Raw genomic sequence first — 20,298 nt, 5'->3', positions numbered from 1 at the left:
GTGTAACAGATAGCAGAGAAATTGTCACTTCATCACAGTTTTATAAATTGCACTCTGCAAACACATCACTTACCGTGCCCACACGAGGTATCTACGTATTTTACTCATAATGTAATAATCCCGTTCAACGACATTGCAAAAGTACAAAATTGGAGCTGAGGTGGAAGGATAAAGAGGTTGAATTAAAGATTAAGTCAGAGTCGTGGAGAAGAGAGAGAAGAGGGCACAAAAAAATGAGTGAGAGATCTTTGTAACAGAGATGACAAGCAGAAAGATGTGGGGAAATGGACCGTGCACTGAATACAGGAAAAGAGAGGGGAAGGAGGCTGAGAAGAAGAAGTTAATTAGGGAAGGAAGAGAATGGTGTCGAGTGGGAAACGAAGGAGAAGACATCTTTATAGTGAACACATGCAGATGTGTACAGTCGTATCATGTATGAACACATAAAAGCATGCATGTGCCATAAAACATGCCGTGAATATGACAGCACAGACATCAGAGCCACAGAAGAGGAAACGCAAACCGCAAAGAGAGTTTCTTGTTATTTATGTGAAACACTGAGCACGTTGGAGCGCAGGACCAATTCTAGAAGAATATTCTGATAATAAAAAAGTCTTCCTGTGCAAATAACTATGTTCATAGTCTTCTTACGCTGACTTCTTGTAGACATTTCGCCTCCCTGAGGGGAAGAGTTGAGATTCACCGTGCAGACGGTGAGAAGGGTCATCAATAACCTTGACACCTTGAGAGTTCGTCATATATGTTCTTCACACACGCCTCAAGCTGTAGGTGGTCTAAGCCGCCTGATACAGACGACAGGTCAGTGTTATGGGACCGACGTGGGTACTGTACACGTCTCCAATAAGAGCTGGTGTCTCTTTGTAACGTTTAATTGGCGAGTACCATCTTAGACATTATTAATACAAGTAGGACTTCAGTGCTGCACACCATGTCCCATCTCAGCATCAAAGTTCATCTCATCAAACTGCCTATAAGATAGATTAAAGTCATTAACAAAAGATGGAGAGAGGTGGGACAGAAACATCTCTACCTCATCCTTATACTTATGTCTCTGTTCTTTGACCAGCTCTGCATTTCCTTTAGTAAAGGCTTATTTATTATATGGGGGTAGAAGTTCAACCTGTTTTTGTACTAATAGTATTACTTTACACAAAACATTATATAAATATCCTCCAGTCTTTCAGTTCCTGCTTGGATCCTGATTGGTTTTTCCCATGTCAGCTTTGCCCTGAGTGGTGGGAATAGAAGAAGAATGCAGTGAACAGACTCTCCCACACTGTCCTGCCTAAAGATCCAGAGTGTGTGTTGGCCGTGTTGTTCAGTCCAGTGCTGTTGTAGCGTGGCCAGCTGATTAAACAGGTGCCGAGAGCTAACATGCCCCGGCTCTCTGCAGGCCTGCTCGCTGCCCCGTCACAATCTGGCACTGGTGCATGGATGAAGATGATGTTTTCTCATCAGGTAGGAAGGTCAGAGAGATGCCACCAAAATGTCTTTAGTGTGAATGCTGCACTGTGTAGTCGTGATGCACTGATCTTTATCAGTGTCTGATTACTGATCTGTATATTATCAGTGTGTGGAAGAGACTGAGATCAGACAACATCAGACCTGACTTTAATGATGCTTTCCTAACTTTGTCAAACTAACTGTTAACAACCAAATACCGCTACCTGTACTGACTTCTAATTTATTATTAGAATAATAAAAGATGCACCAACAACTTGGTAAAAAAAATCCTCTGAATAACAGGAATTACAATTCAAGTCTAAATCCTTTAAATGCAGCAACAAAATTCAACTTTAATTCTGTTGTTGTTGTTGTTACTTATGGATGGAAGTGTAGGGAAAATAAACTGCTGCTGGTCTAATACAGTATAGACAGTAAAAGCACATCAGCTGGGAATCCCACAGCAGAAAAACAAGCCCCATTTGAACTGGGTGATTGGAAGCTTAAAGGCAGAATAAATGTCAGTCATGTCGTTTTTAAGACAGCAAGTGCACAATTTCCATTGAAGCTCAATGTAAAATATCCGTCACAGCTGACAGCAGTCAGTGTGATACGGTGTGATGGCAACAAATGAAGAGATCATAGAGCTAATTTGATGATGGCCTTGGAGTTTTCTCCGTGGCAGCTCATCTTTGTGCCGTCTGCCTTTGAGGCAGGGCCACTGCATGCTAAACAATATGAGCGAATGGATCAGCTGATGGTAAACTGGCATGACAAAGTATGGAAATGACACACAGTAACCACAGTCACGCACAGTGGGTGACTTAATCCTGTCTCTCCTGCTGGCCCTCTGGGCCCTTCTTACCAAGCAGGCGCATTCAGCACATTTCACAGTCTACCCTTTAATCCCTTTAGGAGGCTCCATTACATGTCAACAGTGGCCCACTGCTTACACCAGAGACACACACTGTGTGTGTGTGTGTGTGTGTGTGTGTGTGCATTGCAATGTGAAAAATGCTGATCTTATTAAGTCATTTAGTCAAGTACTTAGAAGAAGTCTGTTAAGGAGAGTTTTCAGTCAGGAGAGACACATTTAGGGATTAGAATCATTAATATTTACTGTGTTTATTGAATAATAGAAATTAATGAACTATTTTATTATAGTAGTATAATAATAGACACGTAGATTTTAGGACAAAAGAACCCAATGAGGGTTTGTCCTCACAGGGTCGTTTGATTTCTTGGGTGCAGATTCTGTTTTGTGTTGCGATTTTACAAGTATTGTGATGCGATATTACGATTTATAGCAATGTTTGCTTTTTTAACACTGAATCATGGGGAAATGTTGAATCATACTCGTCTACAGACTGTAGAGAGACGGTGAGAGAGTTGCGTCTTTTCCAGTTGGGTTTTGGTATGAAACGAGAGTGAGCACTACGCTTTGGCGTTAGCTCCGTCCTGCTAACATGAGCCGGGACAGAGTTATCCACGTTATGACCCCGTTGGCGTGCGGCGCTGAATGCTCAGCTCGGTGCTGGTTGTATCCTCACAGATCTCAGACCGTCTGTCACTGTCTGCTTTCTCTCTTCAACTTCGATAGACGTCAAAAATAAAAGCGATAACTTGCTCCCACATCCATCACATCGATATATATTAATTTCTCAGACGGAGTTAAAGCATGCGTAAAGAGACCCCTTTGAAGGTAGTGTGGGTTTTCCTGGGATTAGTAGGATTCCTGTGGATGGCAGAGTGGAGTTTGGATGTTAGACAGCCGCACAGAACTGACAGCTGGAAGAGGGAACGCTTGTAAAACCGAAGTGAAGGAGCACCTGAACGCCACTGAGTCAACAGTTCAGGATGTCGGTGCGTGAACACAATGTGAGCAGATGTCAGAGAAGACGGACGTGAGGGTGCTGAAGGTGGTGTTTGCTCTCCGACGTCTGCAGCAATCAGTTGCGTTTACCTTTTCAATGTGTAATACAGTTTGGCTGTGTGTGTGTGTGTGTGTGACTGTCTAGACTATCACATCTATTAAGCCCGCACTGCTTTACAGCGATTTCAGTCTTTCCCAGCTGCTCACAGCTTACAAATGATATCCTCATGTGTAATAACTGGATCATTGGCTGAGTTTAGGACGTGTTTGAGTGGCGGATTACGGCTCTCCCTGTCCCTGGGACGTAACATTCATGTACCATTTGGCAGATGATTTTAACCAAAGCTCCTTATGGGACCGCTGCACGCATTTTCAGCATGGCTGGTCCCAGCAGGAGTCAAACCTCTCACTCACCCACCCAGGAAAAAGTCATTCTCCACAACGAGGGTTACAAAACAAGCCTCTGCCGCCCTCTAACTTCCTCACCGCTCCCTGCCGTACTCCAAATCAGCTGGAAGGGAATTTGTCCCGTCGAAACAAACAACCCAGCGGCTTCGGACCGCCGCTAATCCTGAGAGAGGGAGATAACGCAGGGAAGGTTGAGGTGAATGAAGAAAAGACAGATGAGAGGAAGCAGGCAAGAAGCAAAATGGAGGCAGAGAAACAGAAGAGGAAGGAAGAGATTTTACAATAAGCTGATATCAAAATATTTGCTGATGCTCGGCTAACAAATACAAACGAATCCTCAATTAAAAAATCCCTTGAATTAGCTTGTTGAAGTACAGAAAAAGATCCATGTCAGCGCTCTGAGATGATAAAACTATGTTCAGGCGACAGTTTCCAGATTACATCAAACTTATCTCTGAGCTTCTCTGATGTAATGTCTTGTTGCTTTTCAGCCAGTGTACAGTACATGTTCATACTGATACATCCAAATGGGCTGATAGTATCATCCCAGCCTTTTAAAACATTATCACAATGTTTGTGCTCTTAAAATACGTGTCAGACCAAATTTATGGCCGAACTCTTCTGGTTTTGTTTCCCAACTGTGTTTGAAATCTTCATGCATGTGTGTGTTTGTGTGTTTGTGAGGCAGTGCATCCCTCAGTGATCGATCCTGAAGTGTGCTGTGATGCATTTTAAAAGGCTGAACGGCGCCTGGAGGTAGAATGAAAGATGGAAAGAGAGAAACAAGTTAGGAGACACCAGACTACCGACTGCCCCCCCGAGGATCTTTACCTCAAAGCTCTCGGTGTCCTTATGTTGCCCTCTTGCTGTAGTAAACATTACGTCGATAGGATAGATGTACGCAGGTCTTGTAGTTATTTTGCTGCACTGGTTTGGACGTGTGTCGTAACAGGGGAACATTATTGGTAGGCTGTGGCAGAATGTCTGGAAACTTTTAAAGGTTTGCTGTTGGAGCTCCGGGGGTGGAGTGGCGGTGGCAGCAGGCTAAGCACTGGCACTGCTGACGTCCTCCTCCGACCAACGGTTTCCAACTCCTCCTGGGGAATCCTGAGGTGTTCCCAGGCCAGATTTCCTTCAGAAGCCCTTAAAGGAAAGGCATCCTGACCTGACTGGCTGCACTCTGACTCCCTCTGGATGTCACCGTGTCTTTAAGGCTGAGCCCAGACACCCTGCGTAGGGAAATCCTTTCAGCGTTTGAGTCTTTGAATCTGCGATGCCATTCTTTTGGTCATTACCCGGAGCTCATGACCAGCTGAGGGTTAGTAAATCTCCACCACAACGGTCCGGTACGGCACTCCGGTCTGTCCATCTCCCGCTCCATCTTACCCTCAGTGCCCAACACCTTCGTCTGGGACAGCAGCTCACTCCCGACCCAGAGTGAGCAGCCCACCGCTGTTCAGCAGAGAGGAGAAACACGGCCTCAGACTCTCGTCATGACTGCCTGCTGGAGGTCCTGATCTGAAGAAGCCAGCAGCACCACGTCATCCTCACAGAGCAGAGACACAGTTCTGAGCTTCCCAAACCCTCCACCCTCCACATTTTTTAAAAATATATCTTGAAAACCTGCAGCTGCAACCAGAATATGATATTTTAAACACATTTCTCCTTCTGAAAGTCCAAGTGAGCCAAACTGTCCCAACATGTATGCAGCATATTGTTGTATACCCTCAGAGCCTGTTCACACCAGATGCTGAACACTGAGTTTGGCTCCACCAGTGAAAACAGACCCAGCACCGCTTGCCTCAAGTGTAATAAAGCTCAATAGTAGCGGTAAACAAGACCAGGAAGCTGCACAGACACTAATTATTCAGACTTTCTATCCAACCTATCCTCCTCTCAGCAGGTTTGCTCCCTTTAACAACCAACAATGCCACCCTTGTTTCTGCAGAAGGCCGCAGTGCTTCTCCCTCAGAGCGGCCTTTTCTTTTATCCCTGCCTGTAGATGAAAGCAGAGGAAGGAGATGATTATCATAAACTGTGCAGTTTTATCTGTGCAGGCGGCCGTCCGTCTCCTCTGATGGGTCGTTTGGCTCCAGTCCCTGCTCGATGACATCAGCGGCAAGATTGCCAATAAAATGCAATGGAGTTTGTTAAGGGCCTCGGTGCGGCCAGCAGGCAGGCCACGACATCAGTGGAGGGGTTTATGATGACCGGGCAGACGTCACGCATACACACACATGGAGTCTGGTCTATTTTGCATCAGTGCATAAACACTTTCTGCTCATTTTAAAGTTCAAACATCCTACCAGCAGACGTTTACATGGTTTAATGTTCAAAAAAACGTTCTCTCATATCAGACGCGGCTGCAGCAGCTGTTTCCAGCCTCTGTCTGAACGCTGCAGAAACAATCTACTGTTTCACTCTCGCCTTCAACGTCTTCGTGTTACCGCGAGCCGGTGTTAGAGGGGAAAAAAACAATAGTTGACAGCGAGGTGGATTCAGGTTTCCAGTAAATGGGGACAGTCGGCCTGCTGTGAAGGGCTGGAGGAGGTCACATGGTCAGCAGATGGCCTGATAACATCATTAGGGAAGAGAAATCTAAAGGCCGTGTTTTCAGACACATTCATTCAAAGATTCAGCAGGAGGAAGAGGTTGATGGTTGATTGATGTTTTCTACACACACCTGTTTATGTTGAAAAGACATTAGAAAGGGCATTTTGTTAAACGGGAACTTTCCATCAGGAGTCATCATATGCAGACCTGTCTGTCCCATGTTTGACCCCACAGTTTGACCTCCAAGTCCTCTGTGAGATGTCCCACTGGCAGCTTAAGTATTCTGCAAACACCAGCATGTGTTATTGCTCCCTCTTACTTTGTGAGACAGCAGGAATTTTCCGTAGATGTGGTCTCTCTATAAAACTGCTCAGCCCTGACAGATTGTGTTGATGAATCAGCCTCCGTCTGCCCCGTGCTGAAGTGCTTTTCTCTGTGGAGCTACTTTGCCTGACTGCTGTCTTTGAGTTGCACAACTCCGTCTTTGAGCGTTTCTCCCATGACTGTCCTTCAGGAGTAGAATATACAGGGTCCTGGGCCATTTTGCTTTTCAGTGATTTTTTTTGGATCTTCCTTGACAACTTGGATCACAATTTAGGAAACCATGCAGACAGGCTGAGGAGAGGAAGAGGAAGAAGCCCTTTGATACACCTATAGTACAATGATATCTTTACCACCAACTGTCCCTCAACCAGCTCACATAAACCATGAATTGTTTGCAAGAGAGCACCACCAGATTTAGTTTCTCCAAAGCACCAATGCAGCAGACGTTTGGCAGTCACACACTCGTAGCTTTTTTTCCCCTCTGTGTGCCACTTGTGTTAATTGTTTTAGTTGGATTAAAATTTTCTCCAGCTCGTGGCTCATGAATGCCATGTTTTCATCTGTGTGACTGTTGTGCGCTTGTCAGCTGTCAAAAGCCAGAATGCAGCTCCATGTCCTGCTGTGTCTGTCTAATTTTAAGGTTTGCAATTCATGCTGCGAATAATTGGATTTTTTATTTTTTTTTTTATACGCTTTCATGTTATGTTTGTTTTAAAACCGTAAAAATATGGGGACGCTCTGAAGGCGTGCCTGTCAAATTAAAATTCAGCTTGAATAACACAAATTGTTAAATAAATTCAGAGTGTTTCAGCAGAGAAATGGTAACAAGGACAGAAAAACGCAGCTCTCTGAATATGAAAAGTTATGTGCTGCGTTCGTAGATGGTTGTGACAAAATAAGATAACCGGGAATGAAAGGGAATGTGTTCCCCGTGTTGTAAAAGATAAACCAAAGACTAGTCGTGAAGTCTGAACTCTTGTAGAGCTTCACGAGTTTTTAGGAAGCAGCGTTGAAATAAATAAAACTTCACTAGTAAGCTTACTTACTCGTCATGAGTTGTCCACAGTTACATGTTCATGCTCATCCACAGCGAGTTCAGCAGCAGAATAACCTCAGTTTCCCTTTATCTTTTTGATTGGCACGCTGAGAAAAGAACAAGGGCTGCAGAGGATTTTTTTTTCTGGGCCTTCATCTGTCAGACGAGTGCGAGAACTTGTGTAATCTCAAACCGAACACATGTCCATTTCTCCCCATCGGTCTGTGTAAATTAGACACCAGTCATGATAATAGAAATCCAGCTCCGACTGTGTACTTTGCTATCTCCCTCCGCCGATGCAGGCTGACCTCCGAGCTTTTCTCGTAGACATCTCAGTGGTATTCTGCAACATTTCATTTTACTGCGGCACAGTTTGAAAAGAGGTTTTGCATACATTAGCGTGAGGAGCCCCATGAATCTGTTCAGCTCTGACACTGTGAGGCCGTCATTTAGCCACCTTCATCCTTCACTTGTTGTGGTTGTTGGCTGTTGTTTTATGCTTGTACCCGTCAGCTGTTGGAGAAGAATAACTAGCTGAGTATTCGCAGGATGAATCTTGAAATTAACCGCCTCTTTCTCTGTCTCCAGGTATTCAAGCTGAAGGCCGTCCAGCTCGCCGAGAAGCTGCTTCCTGCCTTTAACACGCCCACGGGGATCCCTTGGGCCATGGTTAACCTTAAGAGGTCAGCAACACTGCCACTGAAAGCCGCCCCCTTTCATCCAGTAGCCAATCTGAGATGAATATAAAGCGAGATGTGTCACTCCGAATCACTAACAGCTGACGGAGCAGCCTGGAAGCAGCTCTGGTGCCATTTGATCGACAGATTGGTCTTTGCACTGCTGCCGTGTCAATTATAGCTTTTTCCCTCTTTATTCTTTCTTCCTAAAGATTTTTAAATACTCTAAAAGTATCTCGCACATTTGTTTCTCTACAGTGATAAAAAACTACCCTGTGTTTTACACTTTAACACTCACAGTGGAGCGATAGAGATGCACAGCGTTAACCAGCGTTTCCAAAAATCCAATTCCTCTCCTTCTAATGCTGTTAAATGTTATGTTTGAGCCCTGAATTCATTTTTAGAGGTCGTCAAAGTGCAGTAATCTCACTTTAATGCTCCCACACATCCACGGTCTACCCACTCGGGTGTTTTCACCTTTTGTTCCCTGATTAGACCTCCTCACTGGACTGTGTGGGCATGTAGAAACTGCACTGGGAGGGCAGGACAACTTACACCTTCATCACTTGTAATAATGCATAATTCAGTGACCTTGTTCTTTGCCGGCGCTGCACTCAACTTCAACCTGAAATGGAGTCCCACCAAAAACACCTGACTGTGTATGAGCAGCGTAGCCAGCCTTAATTGTAGTTTTTGGTGCCACGTGTGAACGGGCCGATAAAAACGTATCAAAGAAGTGTTGAATTTAACTTTTAGAAACCCGTAGTCACCCTGTTAACCTGCAGTCTGCCTCCCTGCTGAGGTGTAACATTAACATAACATTTTCATCCCTTTATGTTCCTCTTATTGGTTTCTGCTGCCCTTTTTCATTCCATTTTACCTGTGAAGATACTGTGTGTGTGTGTGTGTGTGTGTGTGTGTGTGTCGCCCTCCATTCCCCACTGCTCTCTGTGCTATCAATTTACTTATTCACTGAATGAAACAGTGAAATTTAATAAAATTGCTCTATCAGCCCATGGGCTACTTTGTTGCTAAGCACCCTGGCTTTGCGTGTGTGTGTGTGTGAGTGTGTGAGTGTGTGAGTGTGTGTCTGTGAGTGTGAGTGTGTGTGTGTGTGTGTGAGATCCGTGTCCTGTTACCGTTAAATGCGTCGGCAGGTTGTTGAGGATGTGTGTTGTACAAGAGAGGGCTTCCTTTTCTCGAGGTAATTCTAATTTGTCAGAGTGGGATGTATTGTGTTTTGGCCTAATCTCCCATGAGACCAACACACACCAGAGAAAATACAGCTACACACACACACACACACACACACACATAAAGCCCCCAGGAATAATTATACACACAGGAATTGAATCCCTAAAACACACACCCCCCCTCCTTACACACCAGCACATGCCTCGTATTTGCAGCCTATTAATGTTACATGGGCTCATGTAAAATTGAAGCAGCTGGAGACGCCTCCTGTGTGTCACTGACGGTCATGTGCAAATGTCGTTTCACCCGCTGTGACCGAGACAAACTCCCCAACAGGTAGCGAACCTGTCGCACAGGCAGCCATCGATCCAGCCCCAGCAGCATCGGGTTCCACCAGACTGAAAAATACATGCTTTCTAGCTTTTTCTTCCAAAGACGGAGGAGTCCGAGAGGGCACCAGTTTCTTGCTTGAATGTTTCTTACATTTATTAAGACTTAAGGCGTATTTAGGCTTTTATTGGTTAAATATAGCTGTTAAATCTTTGTTCAAACTTCTACAGTAGAAAATTAAACCACGATGACCTAAAGTTGTTATTAAGACGACTGTATTTGATCGTTTTTTCTTGATTTCACTCCTTTTTCCATTTCAGAAGGCAGAAGCTCGTATTTTCATTTCATATTTTTTTGTGTGTTTGTTTTCCCACTCGTTATTCCTTCTTAGTACTTCAGCTTGTTTTCCCTGAGTTTCCACTGGCTAAAGAGGTTTTTTACCAAGACAGACAGGCCGTAAATATGTGTCTGACAGCCGGAGATGAAACGGAGAATATGTGTTGAGTCACGTCTGTGTTGAAAACCTTTTCAGCCCAGACAGAAACATTACAGTCATTTAGTTCTATGTGCCAGTTCTAACCTTTATTACTCTTTTATATTGGCTGTATAGAGTTATAATCTTTGTTTCTTTGTCCAACCCCTCGCTCTCACTCCTTCCCGTCTTATTCTCCACCTCATAAATCTCCTCACCTCTCCTCACCCCCTCCCCTCTTCCTTTCCTCCAGTGGTGTTGGTCGTAACTGGGGCTGGGCGTCGGCGGGCAGCAGCATCCTGGCTGAGTTTGGGACTCTCCATATGGAGTTTGTTCACCTCACCTACCTGACAGGGAACCCTGCGTACTACCAGAAGGTAGAGCTCTGAAGTGACGTGTCTGTTGTCTGTGCAGCTTTTCTTTCAAAATAAATTCTTTTTACTCGGACTGAACCTTCCTCTGTGTGGTTTTGATCGCAGGTGATGCACATCCGGAAGCTGCTGGCCAAAATGGACAGACCCAACGGGCTCTACCCAAACTACCTGAATCCCCGCACAGGCCGCTGGGGCCAACGTAAGTACACCTTCTGGTTCAGGAAGCATTTTGTATTTTGAATCCTGTTTTTATGCCTTTTATGTTTTCTGGTTGTCCGTCTGTCCTTCCCATTGTTTCTAACACATTAGATTTTCTAATTATCTAATCTAATTAGATTAGATTTTGGTGGTCAAACCAGTTTTTGGCTACAACTAATTATGACAACAGAGATGTACAACAGGATGACGTTTCACATCCCAAAGGTCAACTTCACTGTAACGTCAAGATGTTCTGCAGAAACACTCCTCTTGCCCTTATTAACCGTCATAACTCAGGACCAGAAGGACAGATTGAGTCCATATTTCACATTTGGTTGGATACCGAACTGGTGACGCTGATCTTTGGGGCTGAGACGAGGATGTAAACTGGTTAGCGGAGGTGTACAGCTGCAAGGCGATAATTCTAGTTTTGTTTCTCCAAATCAGAGAAAAAAGGCAGAATCATTTATACAGATGTTGGGAATCTATATCGTGATGCCATCGTTATCACGGCCAACGTATCATGAGTCCCTCTGTGAGTCCCTCTTATGGTCACATGGCCATTAAATCACTGCTTCACATTAAAGTGTTCACACAAGCACATTCCAGTAATTAATACCTAAAAATTAAAGTGTGTTGTCATGCACCTTTGTGGTTATGAGGAAAGCTGATTGTACCTTTTCAAATATGTAAAGTTCAAAGAATCAATTAGATTTCAGTTTCAACATGTAGTTTATATTATGTTGAAATGTTCTCCTGAGCTTCAGGTGATCATGTACCTGAGCTGGTATGAAGAGAAGCAGGAGAGCTCATCAGTAATTGAAGGAGAGAAGCGTAGAATGGATCTGCTTTAATGAGAACAAATTGAAGCGTATAGAGGAAGATGGAGGAGAAGGAACACAGTATTCCCGTTATATTGATTACGTCTTGGCCGCCTGCCCAGGGAAATTAACAGCTCGCTGCCTGAAGTTAGACCTGCCACGGCACACTTTATTCTTGCTCTGAAACCTGTCGGACTTGTTAAAGTAATTTTCGACCAATATATAATTAAAGCAGGTGAGACGCCACATGTGTTGATTAGCTACACCCACAGTAAAGTAGTGTTTTACCTTCACAACAAACAACTGGTTTCATTTTGGTAACAGTGAGGGAATGTGAAAATCAAACACTTATTCAGAATATATGAGGCTACTACAGAGGAGGTTTGAAAGCAGAACTATTCACACTGCGATCAAAATATGCCAGTAAAATACTTTTGTGACTAAACATGTATCAGTGCAGATCCAAAAAGTTTTGAATCCAAGAGTTTTGCTTGTCGTTGAGCTGAATCTGGAGGACGGGACCTTCACTGGAAGGTGTAAGACACCTCAATAGAGACGTGTGTTATATTATATATTTCAGTGAATGTCCGGCCTGCGAGATTCAGCTCAACAAGCAAAACTCTTCTGTTCAAAGATTTCAGATGTTAAATGTTTGGATTTGAAAACAAAACTTTTAAATTCGCATTAAAAACATTTTTAATCAAGAATTTTTACTTGCAATGAAGCAATTTTCACCGTAATGTTAATAGTTTTATTCTTAAATCTATTTTTTGACTAATTGTTTGATAGCATGATAATAAAGACAAAAAGTAAACTCATAATATCTACACTGCTGCCCATAAAGTTGGAATAAAATGTTTTTGTGTTTTCCCTCTTCTCATGAAATGAGATTCTTGATAAATAAAGTTTATATCTTCGCAACTTTATTGATCAAACTCTTCCAAACATATCACAGGAAAACTTAAACCACAATGAACCTTTGCAGACTGTGGACTCAGGCTTTAACTAAATTGGGGGTATTGAACAATTATTCCAACTTTATGGGCAACAGTGTGGATATAAATCGTTCCTGAGCCGATGTAAATCATTATTACCAGACTTGCCCCTTTACTGCTGCTGTACAGGTGAACTCAGCTCAACAGAAGAACTCTGGTGGGTTACTGCTGCAGTAGATTGATGTTTTCTGTTTTTGCATTTACTGAGAATACAGCAGGATCCTAAAATGCCTAACGTACAGTGTGGTGATCATTTAATTCATCTCCAACATTTATTCAGAATAATCTACATTTTCTTTCATACCTGCAGTCTGAATATTTGCACTTTATCACATTACTTCAAGGTGTCACCCGAGCGTTCATAAGGGAATATTAAATATTCCTTTTTGTGTGTTTCAGAGGGAATGTTTTGAACCTGAGAAGGTGTTTAACAGAGATTAAGATGCAGGGCGGCAGATACGTAGAGGGTCGTGATTTGTCATCTAAACACTCCAACAGAATATTAAAACATTGTGCCTATTAAAATATTCCTTTCTGTGTGCACACTTGCCTTTTGCTTAGGCTTCACTCTTTTGTTTCAGTTACAGGAAATTAAGAGATGAAATCTGTTTAAAATTGAATGCTGTTTTCATTTGTCCAGGGGAATGAGTTGCTAGGTAAGAGAGTGTCATATTAAGCTCCCAAGGAGAAAACACAGCAGAAGGTGGCACCTTTTGGGATCAAAGTGGTTGAAAGTGGTTAACGCTGACATGAAACAGGCTGAACGCCTCAATTCTGCCCCTGAAATCCCACCAGGCTCGTCTGCGTCACGTTCAGGCTGCCGTCCGGTTTTACTCCACCTTCTGTGCGGCTGCATATCCAACGGGACGCGTTTCACAAGCAGAGCGTTGTTTGTAGTTTACTTGTTGATTTGGTAACTATATTAGTGCTTCTAACATCAGCAAACATTTCTTATTTTGTCAGGTTTTAATGTGTTTCTTGTATATAATCTTTACTACTCTGTTGTGCTGCAGCCTACAGACAGCTTTTCATGTGGTGATATTGTTTTATTTTGAAAATTGGCTGGATTCTCTTTGGCGTCTGTTTGTCTGACTTCCTGCACACCTCATTTCCTCTGTGCTGCTTAATGTGACCACTGTTCCTGTCAAAAAATAAGCTGCATCTTCAGCAGAGCAGCATTTTGCATCCCCACCGTGATGCAGACGCACCCGGTGGGTTTTAGCCTCGAAGGTCTCTTCCTGTGATCAGTCTCTCTTAGGTGTGGTGAAATGACTCCATACAGTCCATTGGCTCTCTGGAATCTAAAGAAGGAACTATGACCGTGCACGATCCCCCAGATCAGGTTGTGTGAACCTCCAGGTCACCGTCATGTTCCTGTGATCTTGGTCACTCCTTATCCGGACGGCGCCCGCCAAACCCGACCAATCAGACAGCTAAACTGTGCTCTGCAGACAGAGACAGGCCCTTTCCAACCATTTGGCCCTTCAGGTGACCCCTCGACCCGGCCGTGACTTGGGGAAGCTTTCCTTCACACCGCTCTAAAACAAAATAGAGTTTTTTAAACAGCTACTGTGGTCCGGCAAGATGAAATATCTGTTTTATTTGTTTTGCTTATCGAGATAACAAATGGAGGGCACTCATGGATGGATGGATAAATGGAGGGACTCATTAATGGATGGATAGCCGTCTTGGCAGTCAGACTAATGTAGTTGTGGGTGCGTCGACTTTGGGCCAAAAGCAGGGGAAAATAAATGGACGGAAGATGGAGGGCTTGTGGACTGATTGATGGATGGATGAGTACATTAACAGATGGATGGTTAGCTGGCGAGCTGTTCTGACTGGGCAGGTGATGATGGATGTTTTATGTTTGTTTCTGTCTGTGTGTGTGTGTGTGTGAGAATCAGGGAGTCTTTGTCTTTATATTTGCGTCATAAAAATAAGTGTGTCCTTGTGTATTTGTATCAACAAGAGCTTTTCAGTGCATTTCTATATTTGAGCACACATGAGGACAGTGTCTCTGAACATACTTAATACCGCCTTAAATACTGTCGGAGCATCACAGGGTTAATTAATGCCAGCTCTGCATGACAGTGAAAGAGGTGAGAGGACTGTAACGGGGGGGCTCAAAGCAGAAATGTCCTTGAATGTTGAGCAATTAAAGCTATGAAATGACGAATAATGAGGCACATGTGCTGCAGATGATTACACAACCTGTTTCTTCTTAATTTCACCATATTTCCAGTTCATTAATTGAGCTGTGTCCAGTCGTGCGGCCGCTGTACCCTTGTCCACTGTGAATTATTTGTGGACAACTCTTTGGGGAAGAAACATTGTGCTGTTTTGTTGTTTTTGTTAATGAAAAAGAAGCCTGGAGCAGGCTGAGCCTGCAGTGGGAGGAAATGTTGGTACTACAGTACAAGCAGAGTCAAACAGAAAATAGATATGAAACAGTGGCTGATAGTGCTGGTAGGTTTCTTGGTAGGGGGGCAAACATAACTTCACTTGGAGGTAAAGCACCATGAACCTGATGGACAGTTAACAGCATGTCTTCAGTTTGTCTCCCTGATTCTCTGAGGGCTGCTTTCAGGCACCATTGTGACATTTAATGAGACAAATCTCTGAGCAGTCATGTGCCCCCCCCCCACACACATGCTTTCTGCCTCTTTCCCAAACAGCCACTAAACATATGAACAAAGTCAAACTGAAATTTGAATTCTCCTCACTTCTTGTGGACTGTAATAATACTGCAGCTGTTGTTCATACCCTTTTCCTCATTTCCCATGGCAGCAGCTGACTGACATCTGATAGCCGGTGTTGCTAGGAGACGTGTTTGCCTCCGACTGGAGGATGGAGCGGCCTGTATCGCCAATTAACTTTGCTACAAGACATTTCTCCCTAAATAAACCTAAATACCACTGATTTAACATGTGTGTCCCCTCACAGCGCTCAGTAGCTGGTGACGTTATGTTGTTTATTTTATGTGAGCGCCTGATAAACTCAGCACTGAGTTGGACTTTAGCGCAAATCACAGCTGGTTAAAGGCAGGGTATGCAACTTCATCGAGAAGCACTTTTTTTTATCAGATTTGTTGAAAAATTTGGTCTCTCAAATCTGTGTGCATGCGAGCTAACCTGTTAGCACACAGCTAGCACACAGCTAGCACACAGCCTCTGAGCCCATTGAGCTGTAACTATGAGCTAAAGCTAATGTTACGCTTTGCTTGTGTTTATATGATTGTGGCATTTGGCAGAGTTTAGTATTTGTCACACTGAAAAGCCTCTGCGTGCAGAGCGAATGAGGCCCGGTGCTGAAGTCGTGGCGGCGGTGTTCAGGTCTTCTTCACTGCCATCGCTGACTCGTCCTCCAGCTGTTATGTCAGGACGCTCACGTGTGTGTGTGTGTGTGTGTTGGTGGAGTGACCTGAAGGGAAGAGGTGGGATATTTTCAGCCAAGTCAAAGACCCGACCTTTAACTGACTGTTTAGGCTTTTGAATCAAAGCCGTAGTACAAACTATTGCAGGTACCAGACCATACAAATATACCAGTGACATAACACTAACGTAGGAGATGGTCAAGAGAAGAACTCAAGTTAAAACTAAAACTTTATGTCCAGATTTCTTCCCAAAAATCAACTTCAATTTCAGTTTGCCTTTAATAATGAGAATGTGGAATCAGTGTAGATTTATGTTCACAGTCAGCATTAGAGATTTGGTAATAAGAAGGGCTTCAGAATCATAAGTATAAACTATACTGTTACCTCTTATTAAAGTTTTTAATCACCAGTACACACATCGATAAAGCAGCAGCAGTGATGCTGCTCGCGGTACGTTTATCATTCTCATATTCAGGAGTGCAGAAACCTACCGCGCGTTAAAAGTCTGGTTGCAGATAAAAACACAGTGTGAAATTTGTTGTTTGATTATTATTTACATATTTTTGAACACATGTAGCTCCTGCAGAGTCAAACAGGGACACGCCACATCCATTTAAATTCATTACAGACCCATTTAGACCGAGCTTTCAGACCTGAAGAGAGGCAGTGCAGCTGTCTCACATTAGATTTATGTGTGCTGGTAACTGGGCACAAAATTAACAAACCGCCAGCCAAAACCTGTCTGTGGCCGGAGTGTTTTCCTACTGAGTAAACAACCACCATTCTGAGGTCTGAGAAAGTCTTAATTGGTTTGTGAACTAGAAAAATTTCACCCTGAAAAGAAACGTCTGTCACCCTGGTTATGATGTGTGTGGGTGCACGTGAGAGGGCTCGAATTATGTGTGAAGTGTTGGAGGAATCATGTTGGAGAGTGTGTGCACAAAAGCAACGCTGTGTTTAAATCTGTGTGTGTGTGTGTGTGTGTGTGTGTGTGTGTGTGTGTGTGTGTCCCTGGTTGTGTCCCAAGGTGTGTAGACAGTAGTTAAAGCAGACAAATGAGGAATGAGGCTGAGCTTCTGTCTTAATGAGATCCTGCTGTGACTGACAGCCTTATTACCACACATTCCTCTGTCTTACTAAAACACTGCTGCCTACACACACACACACACACACACACACACACACACACACACACACACACACACACACACCACCCACTCCCTCTTTTTAACCTACTCTCCCGACACTCTTCTCTGCTCACACATGCAGACCCACGACGGTCTGTCAAACTCTCCTCTCTCCATCACTGGATTTCCATAAAACCAAACTAACTATTACTGAATCATGAGTAACGTTCTGTGTAGCACAGAGGACTTCACACTTTGCCATGATAGTAATGATGATGATATTTTAAAAAGTAATGGCAGATGTATGTCGTTCATCAATAAGAGGAAAATAGGTTTTAAAAAATAGGTTTCTGAATTTATGAGGTGCTCTTGAATGCACCGTGAAGATAATGTGGCCGCAGTCTCCGAGAAGTGAGGCGTGACGTGACGTATATACAGAGTTTAACAGATGTATCAGACCTCCACCCAGTGGAAGGTGTTTCCCTCCCCTGCTCTAAATTAACAGTATTACTGATCACCAGAATATTTCTTTAGTTCCTGTGATGGTTAACCCTGAATCTGAAATGATGGAAAAGGAATCTGGAGTAGAGGAACTGATGGACAGGACAAGTCAGAGTCCAGATTTGAATCCTATCGAACAGATCTGGGATCTATTGGATTAAAAAATAGACCACACACTAATTTAATCCAAAGCAAGTCTGAGGGAACAGCTGGGAACTATTTGGAGCTCAATAACAAAAGAGACGGTGGAAAAGTCCATGAAAACAATCAGGGCCAAAGATTTCTGGTTAAAATATGTGAATAAGGACTATTTAGTTGTTCCAGTTTGTTTAATTTGAAACAAGTTTCTGACAGATTTCTAAAATATTTGTGTTTTCTCCTTTTTATGACAGCTGGTCTGATACACTTGTTAAGCACTGTATGTATATAATAAAATATATATAATGTAATAATGCTGAGACCAAACCAGGAGTGTGTTATAAGGATGTATAATATCATATAATGCTTCCACGCTCACTAAAATGTGAACTCACATGTGTGTTTTTCATGGTGGTGGTTGAAACTGCAAATATTTAATGTTTTAATTCTTAACTGTACGTTTGGGGGCACTTCCCAGCATGCATCAGTTTAAGTGTTGTGCTGTAAATGACTTTGTGACGCGGTCACTGCTGTTCTTCAGTGTTTCTTCAGTGTTTCCACTTAACGGATGTGATGATGAGGAGCCTGTTTGCCGAGTGGAGGTGGGGAAGCCACTTGCTGCTGATTAAAATCGAGTGGTTACTTCTGAATTCATCACTCTACATTAATTGTGGAACTCGTAGCCACCATTTTAAGAGCGCGTTCGGCAAGCGGTGCAGACGCCGTACCGACCGCTGTGGCTCTGTTCGGTGGACACGCTGCTGCAAAGCCCCTTAAATGTTCCCTTATCTTTTGTTTGACCCCCCAGCGAGCCTCCATTTCTGTTTCACTACTGTTTAGTGTGACATTATGTGAGACTGTTTTCTGTTTGGGGGGCACTTATTTAGTCAATTTTTAGGGGAAATCAATCAGTTGAGTTACAGCAACTTGTAAACAGTAGCTGTATTGATCTAAACCACATTTGTGGCCTGTTTTTTTTTTTGTTAATTTTATTCTGTGTTGCCATTTTTCAGGCTGTGGCCCAGGAAAACCACGTCCCCATCCTTAATCCTGTTTACGAAGCTTTGACTCGCTCTGTTGTCTTCAGACTTCAGAGTGGCTATAAGAAGTAGTCCTATCCAGACCCCTCAGGTCATCCGGTCCAGGTCTGCTCAGGTTCACAGAGAGAAACCGAGCGAGGTGCTGCAGCGTTTAGTTTCTGTGCTCTCCACCTGTGGAGGAAGCTTCCTGAACACCTGACGTCTGCTAATCCCGTCAGTTCATTTACATCAGGCCTTAAAACATCACTGTTCACTGCAGCTTTCCAGCCAATTAGATTCATAACTTCCTTTTTAATCTGTAACTTTTTATCCGCTCTTCTCTTTAAACTGTAATTTATGTCTGAATTAATTAACAATCCACTAAATTTGTTAAGGTTAAAGTAAATTTTATAAATGTTCAGTAAAGTTAAACGGTACCTTGGTACCTTAGTGTCTGATGTCGTACAGGTATGCTGTGGCAAAGCACAGATGCACAGATATATTGTCTGTGCTAACGTTGTGAATAATATTTCCTATTTTCTCTTTAAACTGTAATTTGTCTTATTTTAATGTGTTCTTATGTCCCGGTAAAGCATTTTTGCACTCTATGAGTAAACTAACCTTTTCTGTGCTCCAGTAAGCAGATCACTGTATACATTCGCTGTTAATTGACTTTAATTTAAAGTCCCTGATGCACCATCTAAATATGTTTTGGGAGCTGTAAATATTACCTTTGTAAACACTGACTTGTTGTCGGTGGTGAACTTCACATGATCCACAAAGTGGGAACAGAAACATGGCTGACCTTTGCTGCTGTGATCCTCGGTGGGATGGGTGCCGCATAGGAATAAATCACACGTTCACCGACGTTATTAGCATTACCTCCGCAGCCCGCGCCCTTGACCTGTGTCGTAAACTGGACGTGTTTGAAGCTTTGTGAAGACGTGTCCCGGCGTGCGTGAGTCTTTGTGGCTGCCGCTGACTGCGCATTTGAAGCCGCCTCCTCGGCAGACCCTGCCTTTGATTGACAGGCGCTCCCTGCGTGACCCTGATCCTTTGATTGGCAGGAAAATAATGGAGAGCAGAGGAGAGGAGTTGGGGGAGTGTGTGTGGGTGGATGCTAAGTTGAAAGAGTGCAGGAGGTGACTGTGAAACAGAAAGGTAGAAGAAGAAGAAAGGAGAACTACAAAAAAGATCAGACAGAACTTGAATGAGCGCTTCCTGTCCCGATTTGTGTTTTAATGTGCATTGCCTTGTTATTTTCCTCTTTAAATTCAAACACTGTTGTGTGTGAGAGGGCAGCTGGAGCGCTGGGTGCTGGGTTATCTTTATTCCAGTCTGTGTTTTCCAATTTCTGTGAATTCGCCCTTACTTGTCATATGTGTTGTGCTCCCTGCGGTACACCAGGGTCCGTCTTTGAA

The 20,298-nt window shown here is 43.4% G+C and overlaps 1 protein-coding gene across 1 annotated transcript in view; it reads left to right on the top strand.

The window, feature by feature from the left end:
• Window positions 1–20,298, top strand: part of man1a2 (mannosidase, alpha, class 1A, member 2) — a 122,755-nt gene that overhangs the window by 90,400 nt on the left and 12,057 nt on the right. Inside the window, exons 6-8 of the mRNA XM_070837910.1 lie at window positions 8,247–8,341; window positions 10,585–10,708; window positions 10,811–10,904. Coding sequence (XP_070694011.1) covers window positions 8,247–8,341; window positions 10,585–10,708; window positions 10,811–10,904 — 313 coding nt within the window. The remainder of the gene's footprint in view (window positions 1–8,246; window positions 8,342–10,584; window positions 10,709–10,810; window positions 10,905–20,298) is intronic.

This window comes from Pempheris klunzingeri, chromosome 10 (genome assembly GCF_042242105.1).
Source record: "Pempheris klunzingeri isolate RE-2024b chromosome 10, fPemKlu1.hap1, whole genome shotgun sequence".
Classification (NCBI taxonomy): domain Eukaryota; kingdom Metazoa; phylum Chordata; class Actinopteri; order Acropomatiformes; family Pempheridae; genus Pempheris; species Pempheris klunzingeri.
This window is presented reverse-complemented; position numbering and strand designations above follow the sequence as displayed.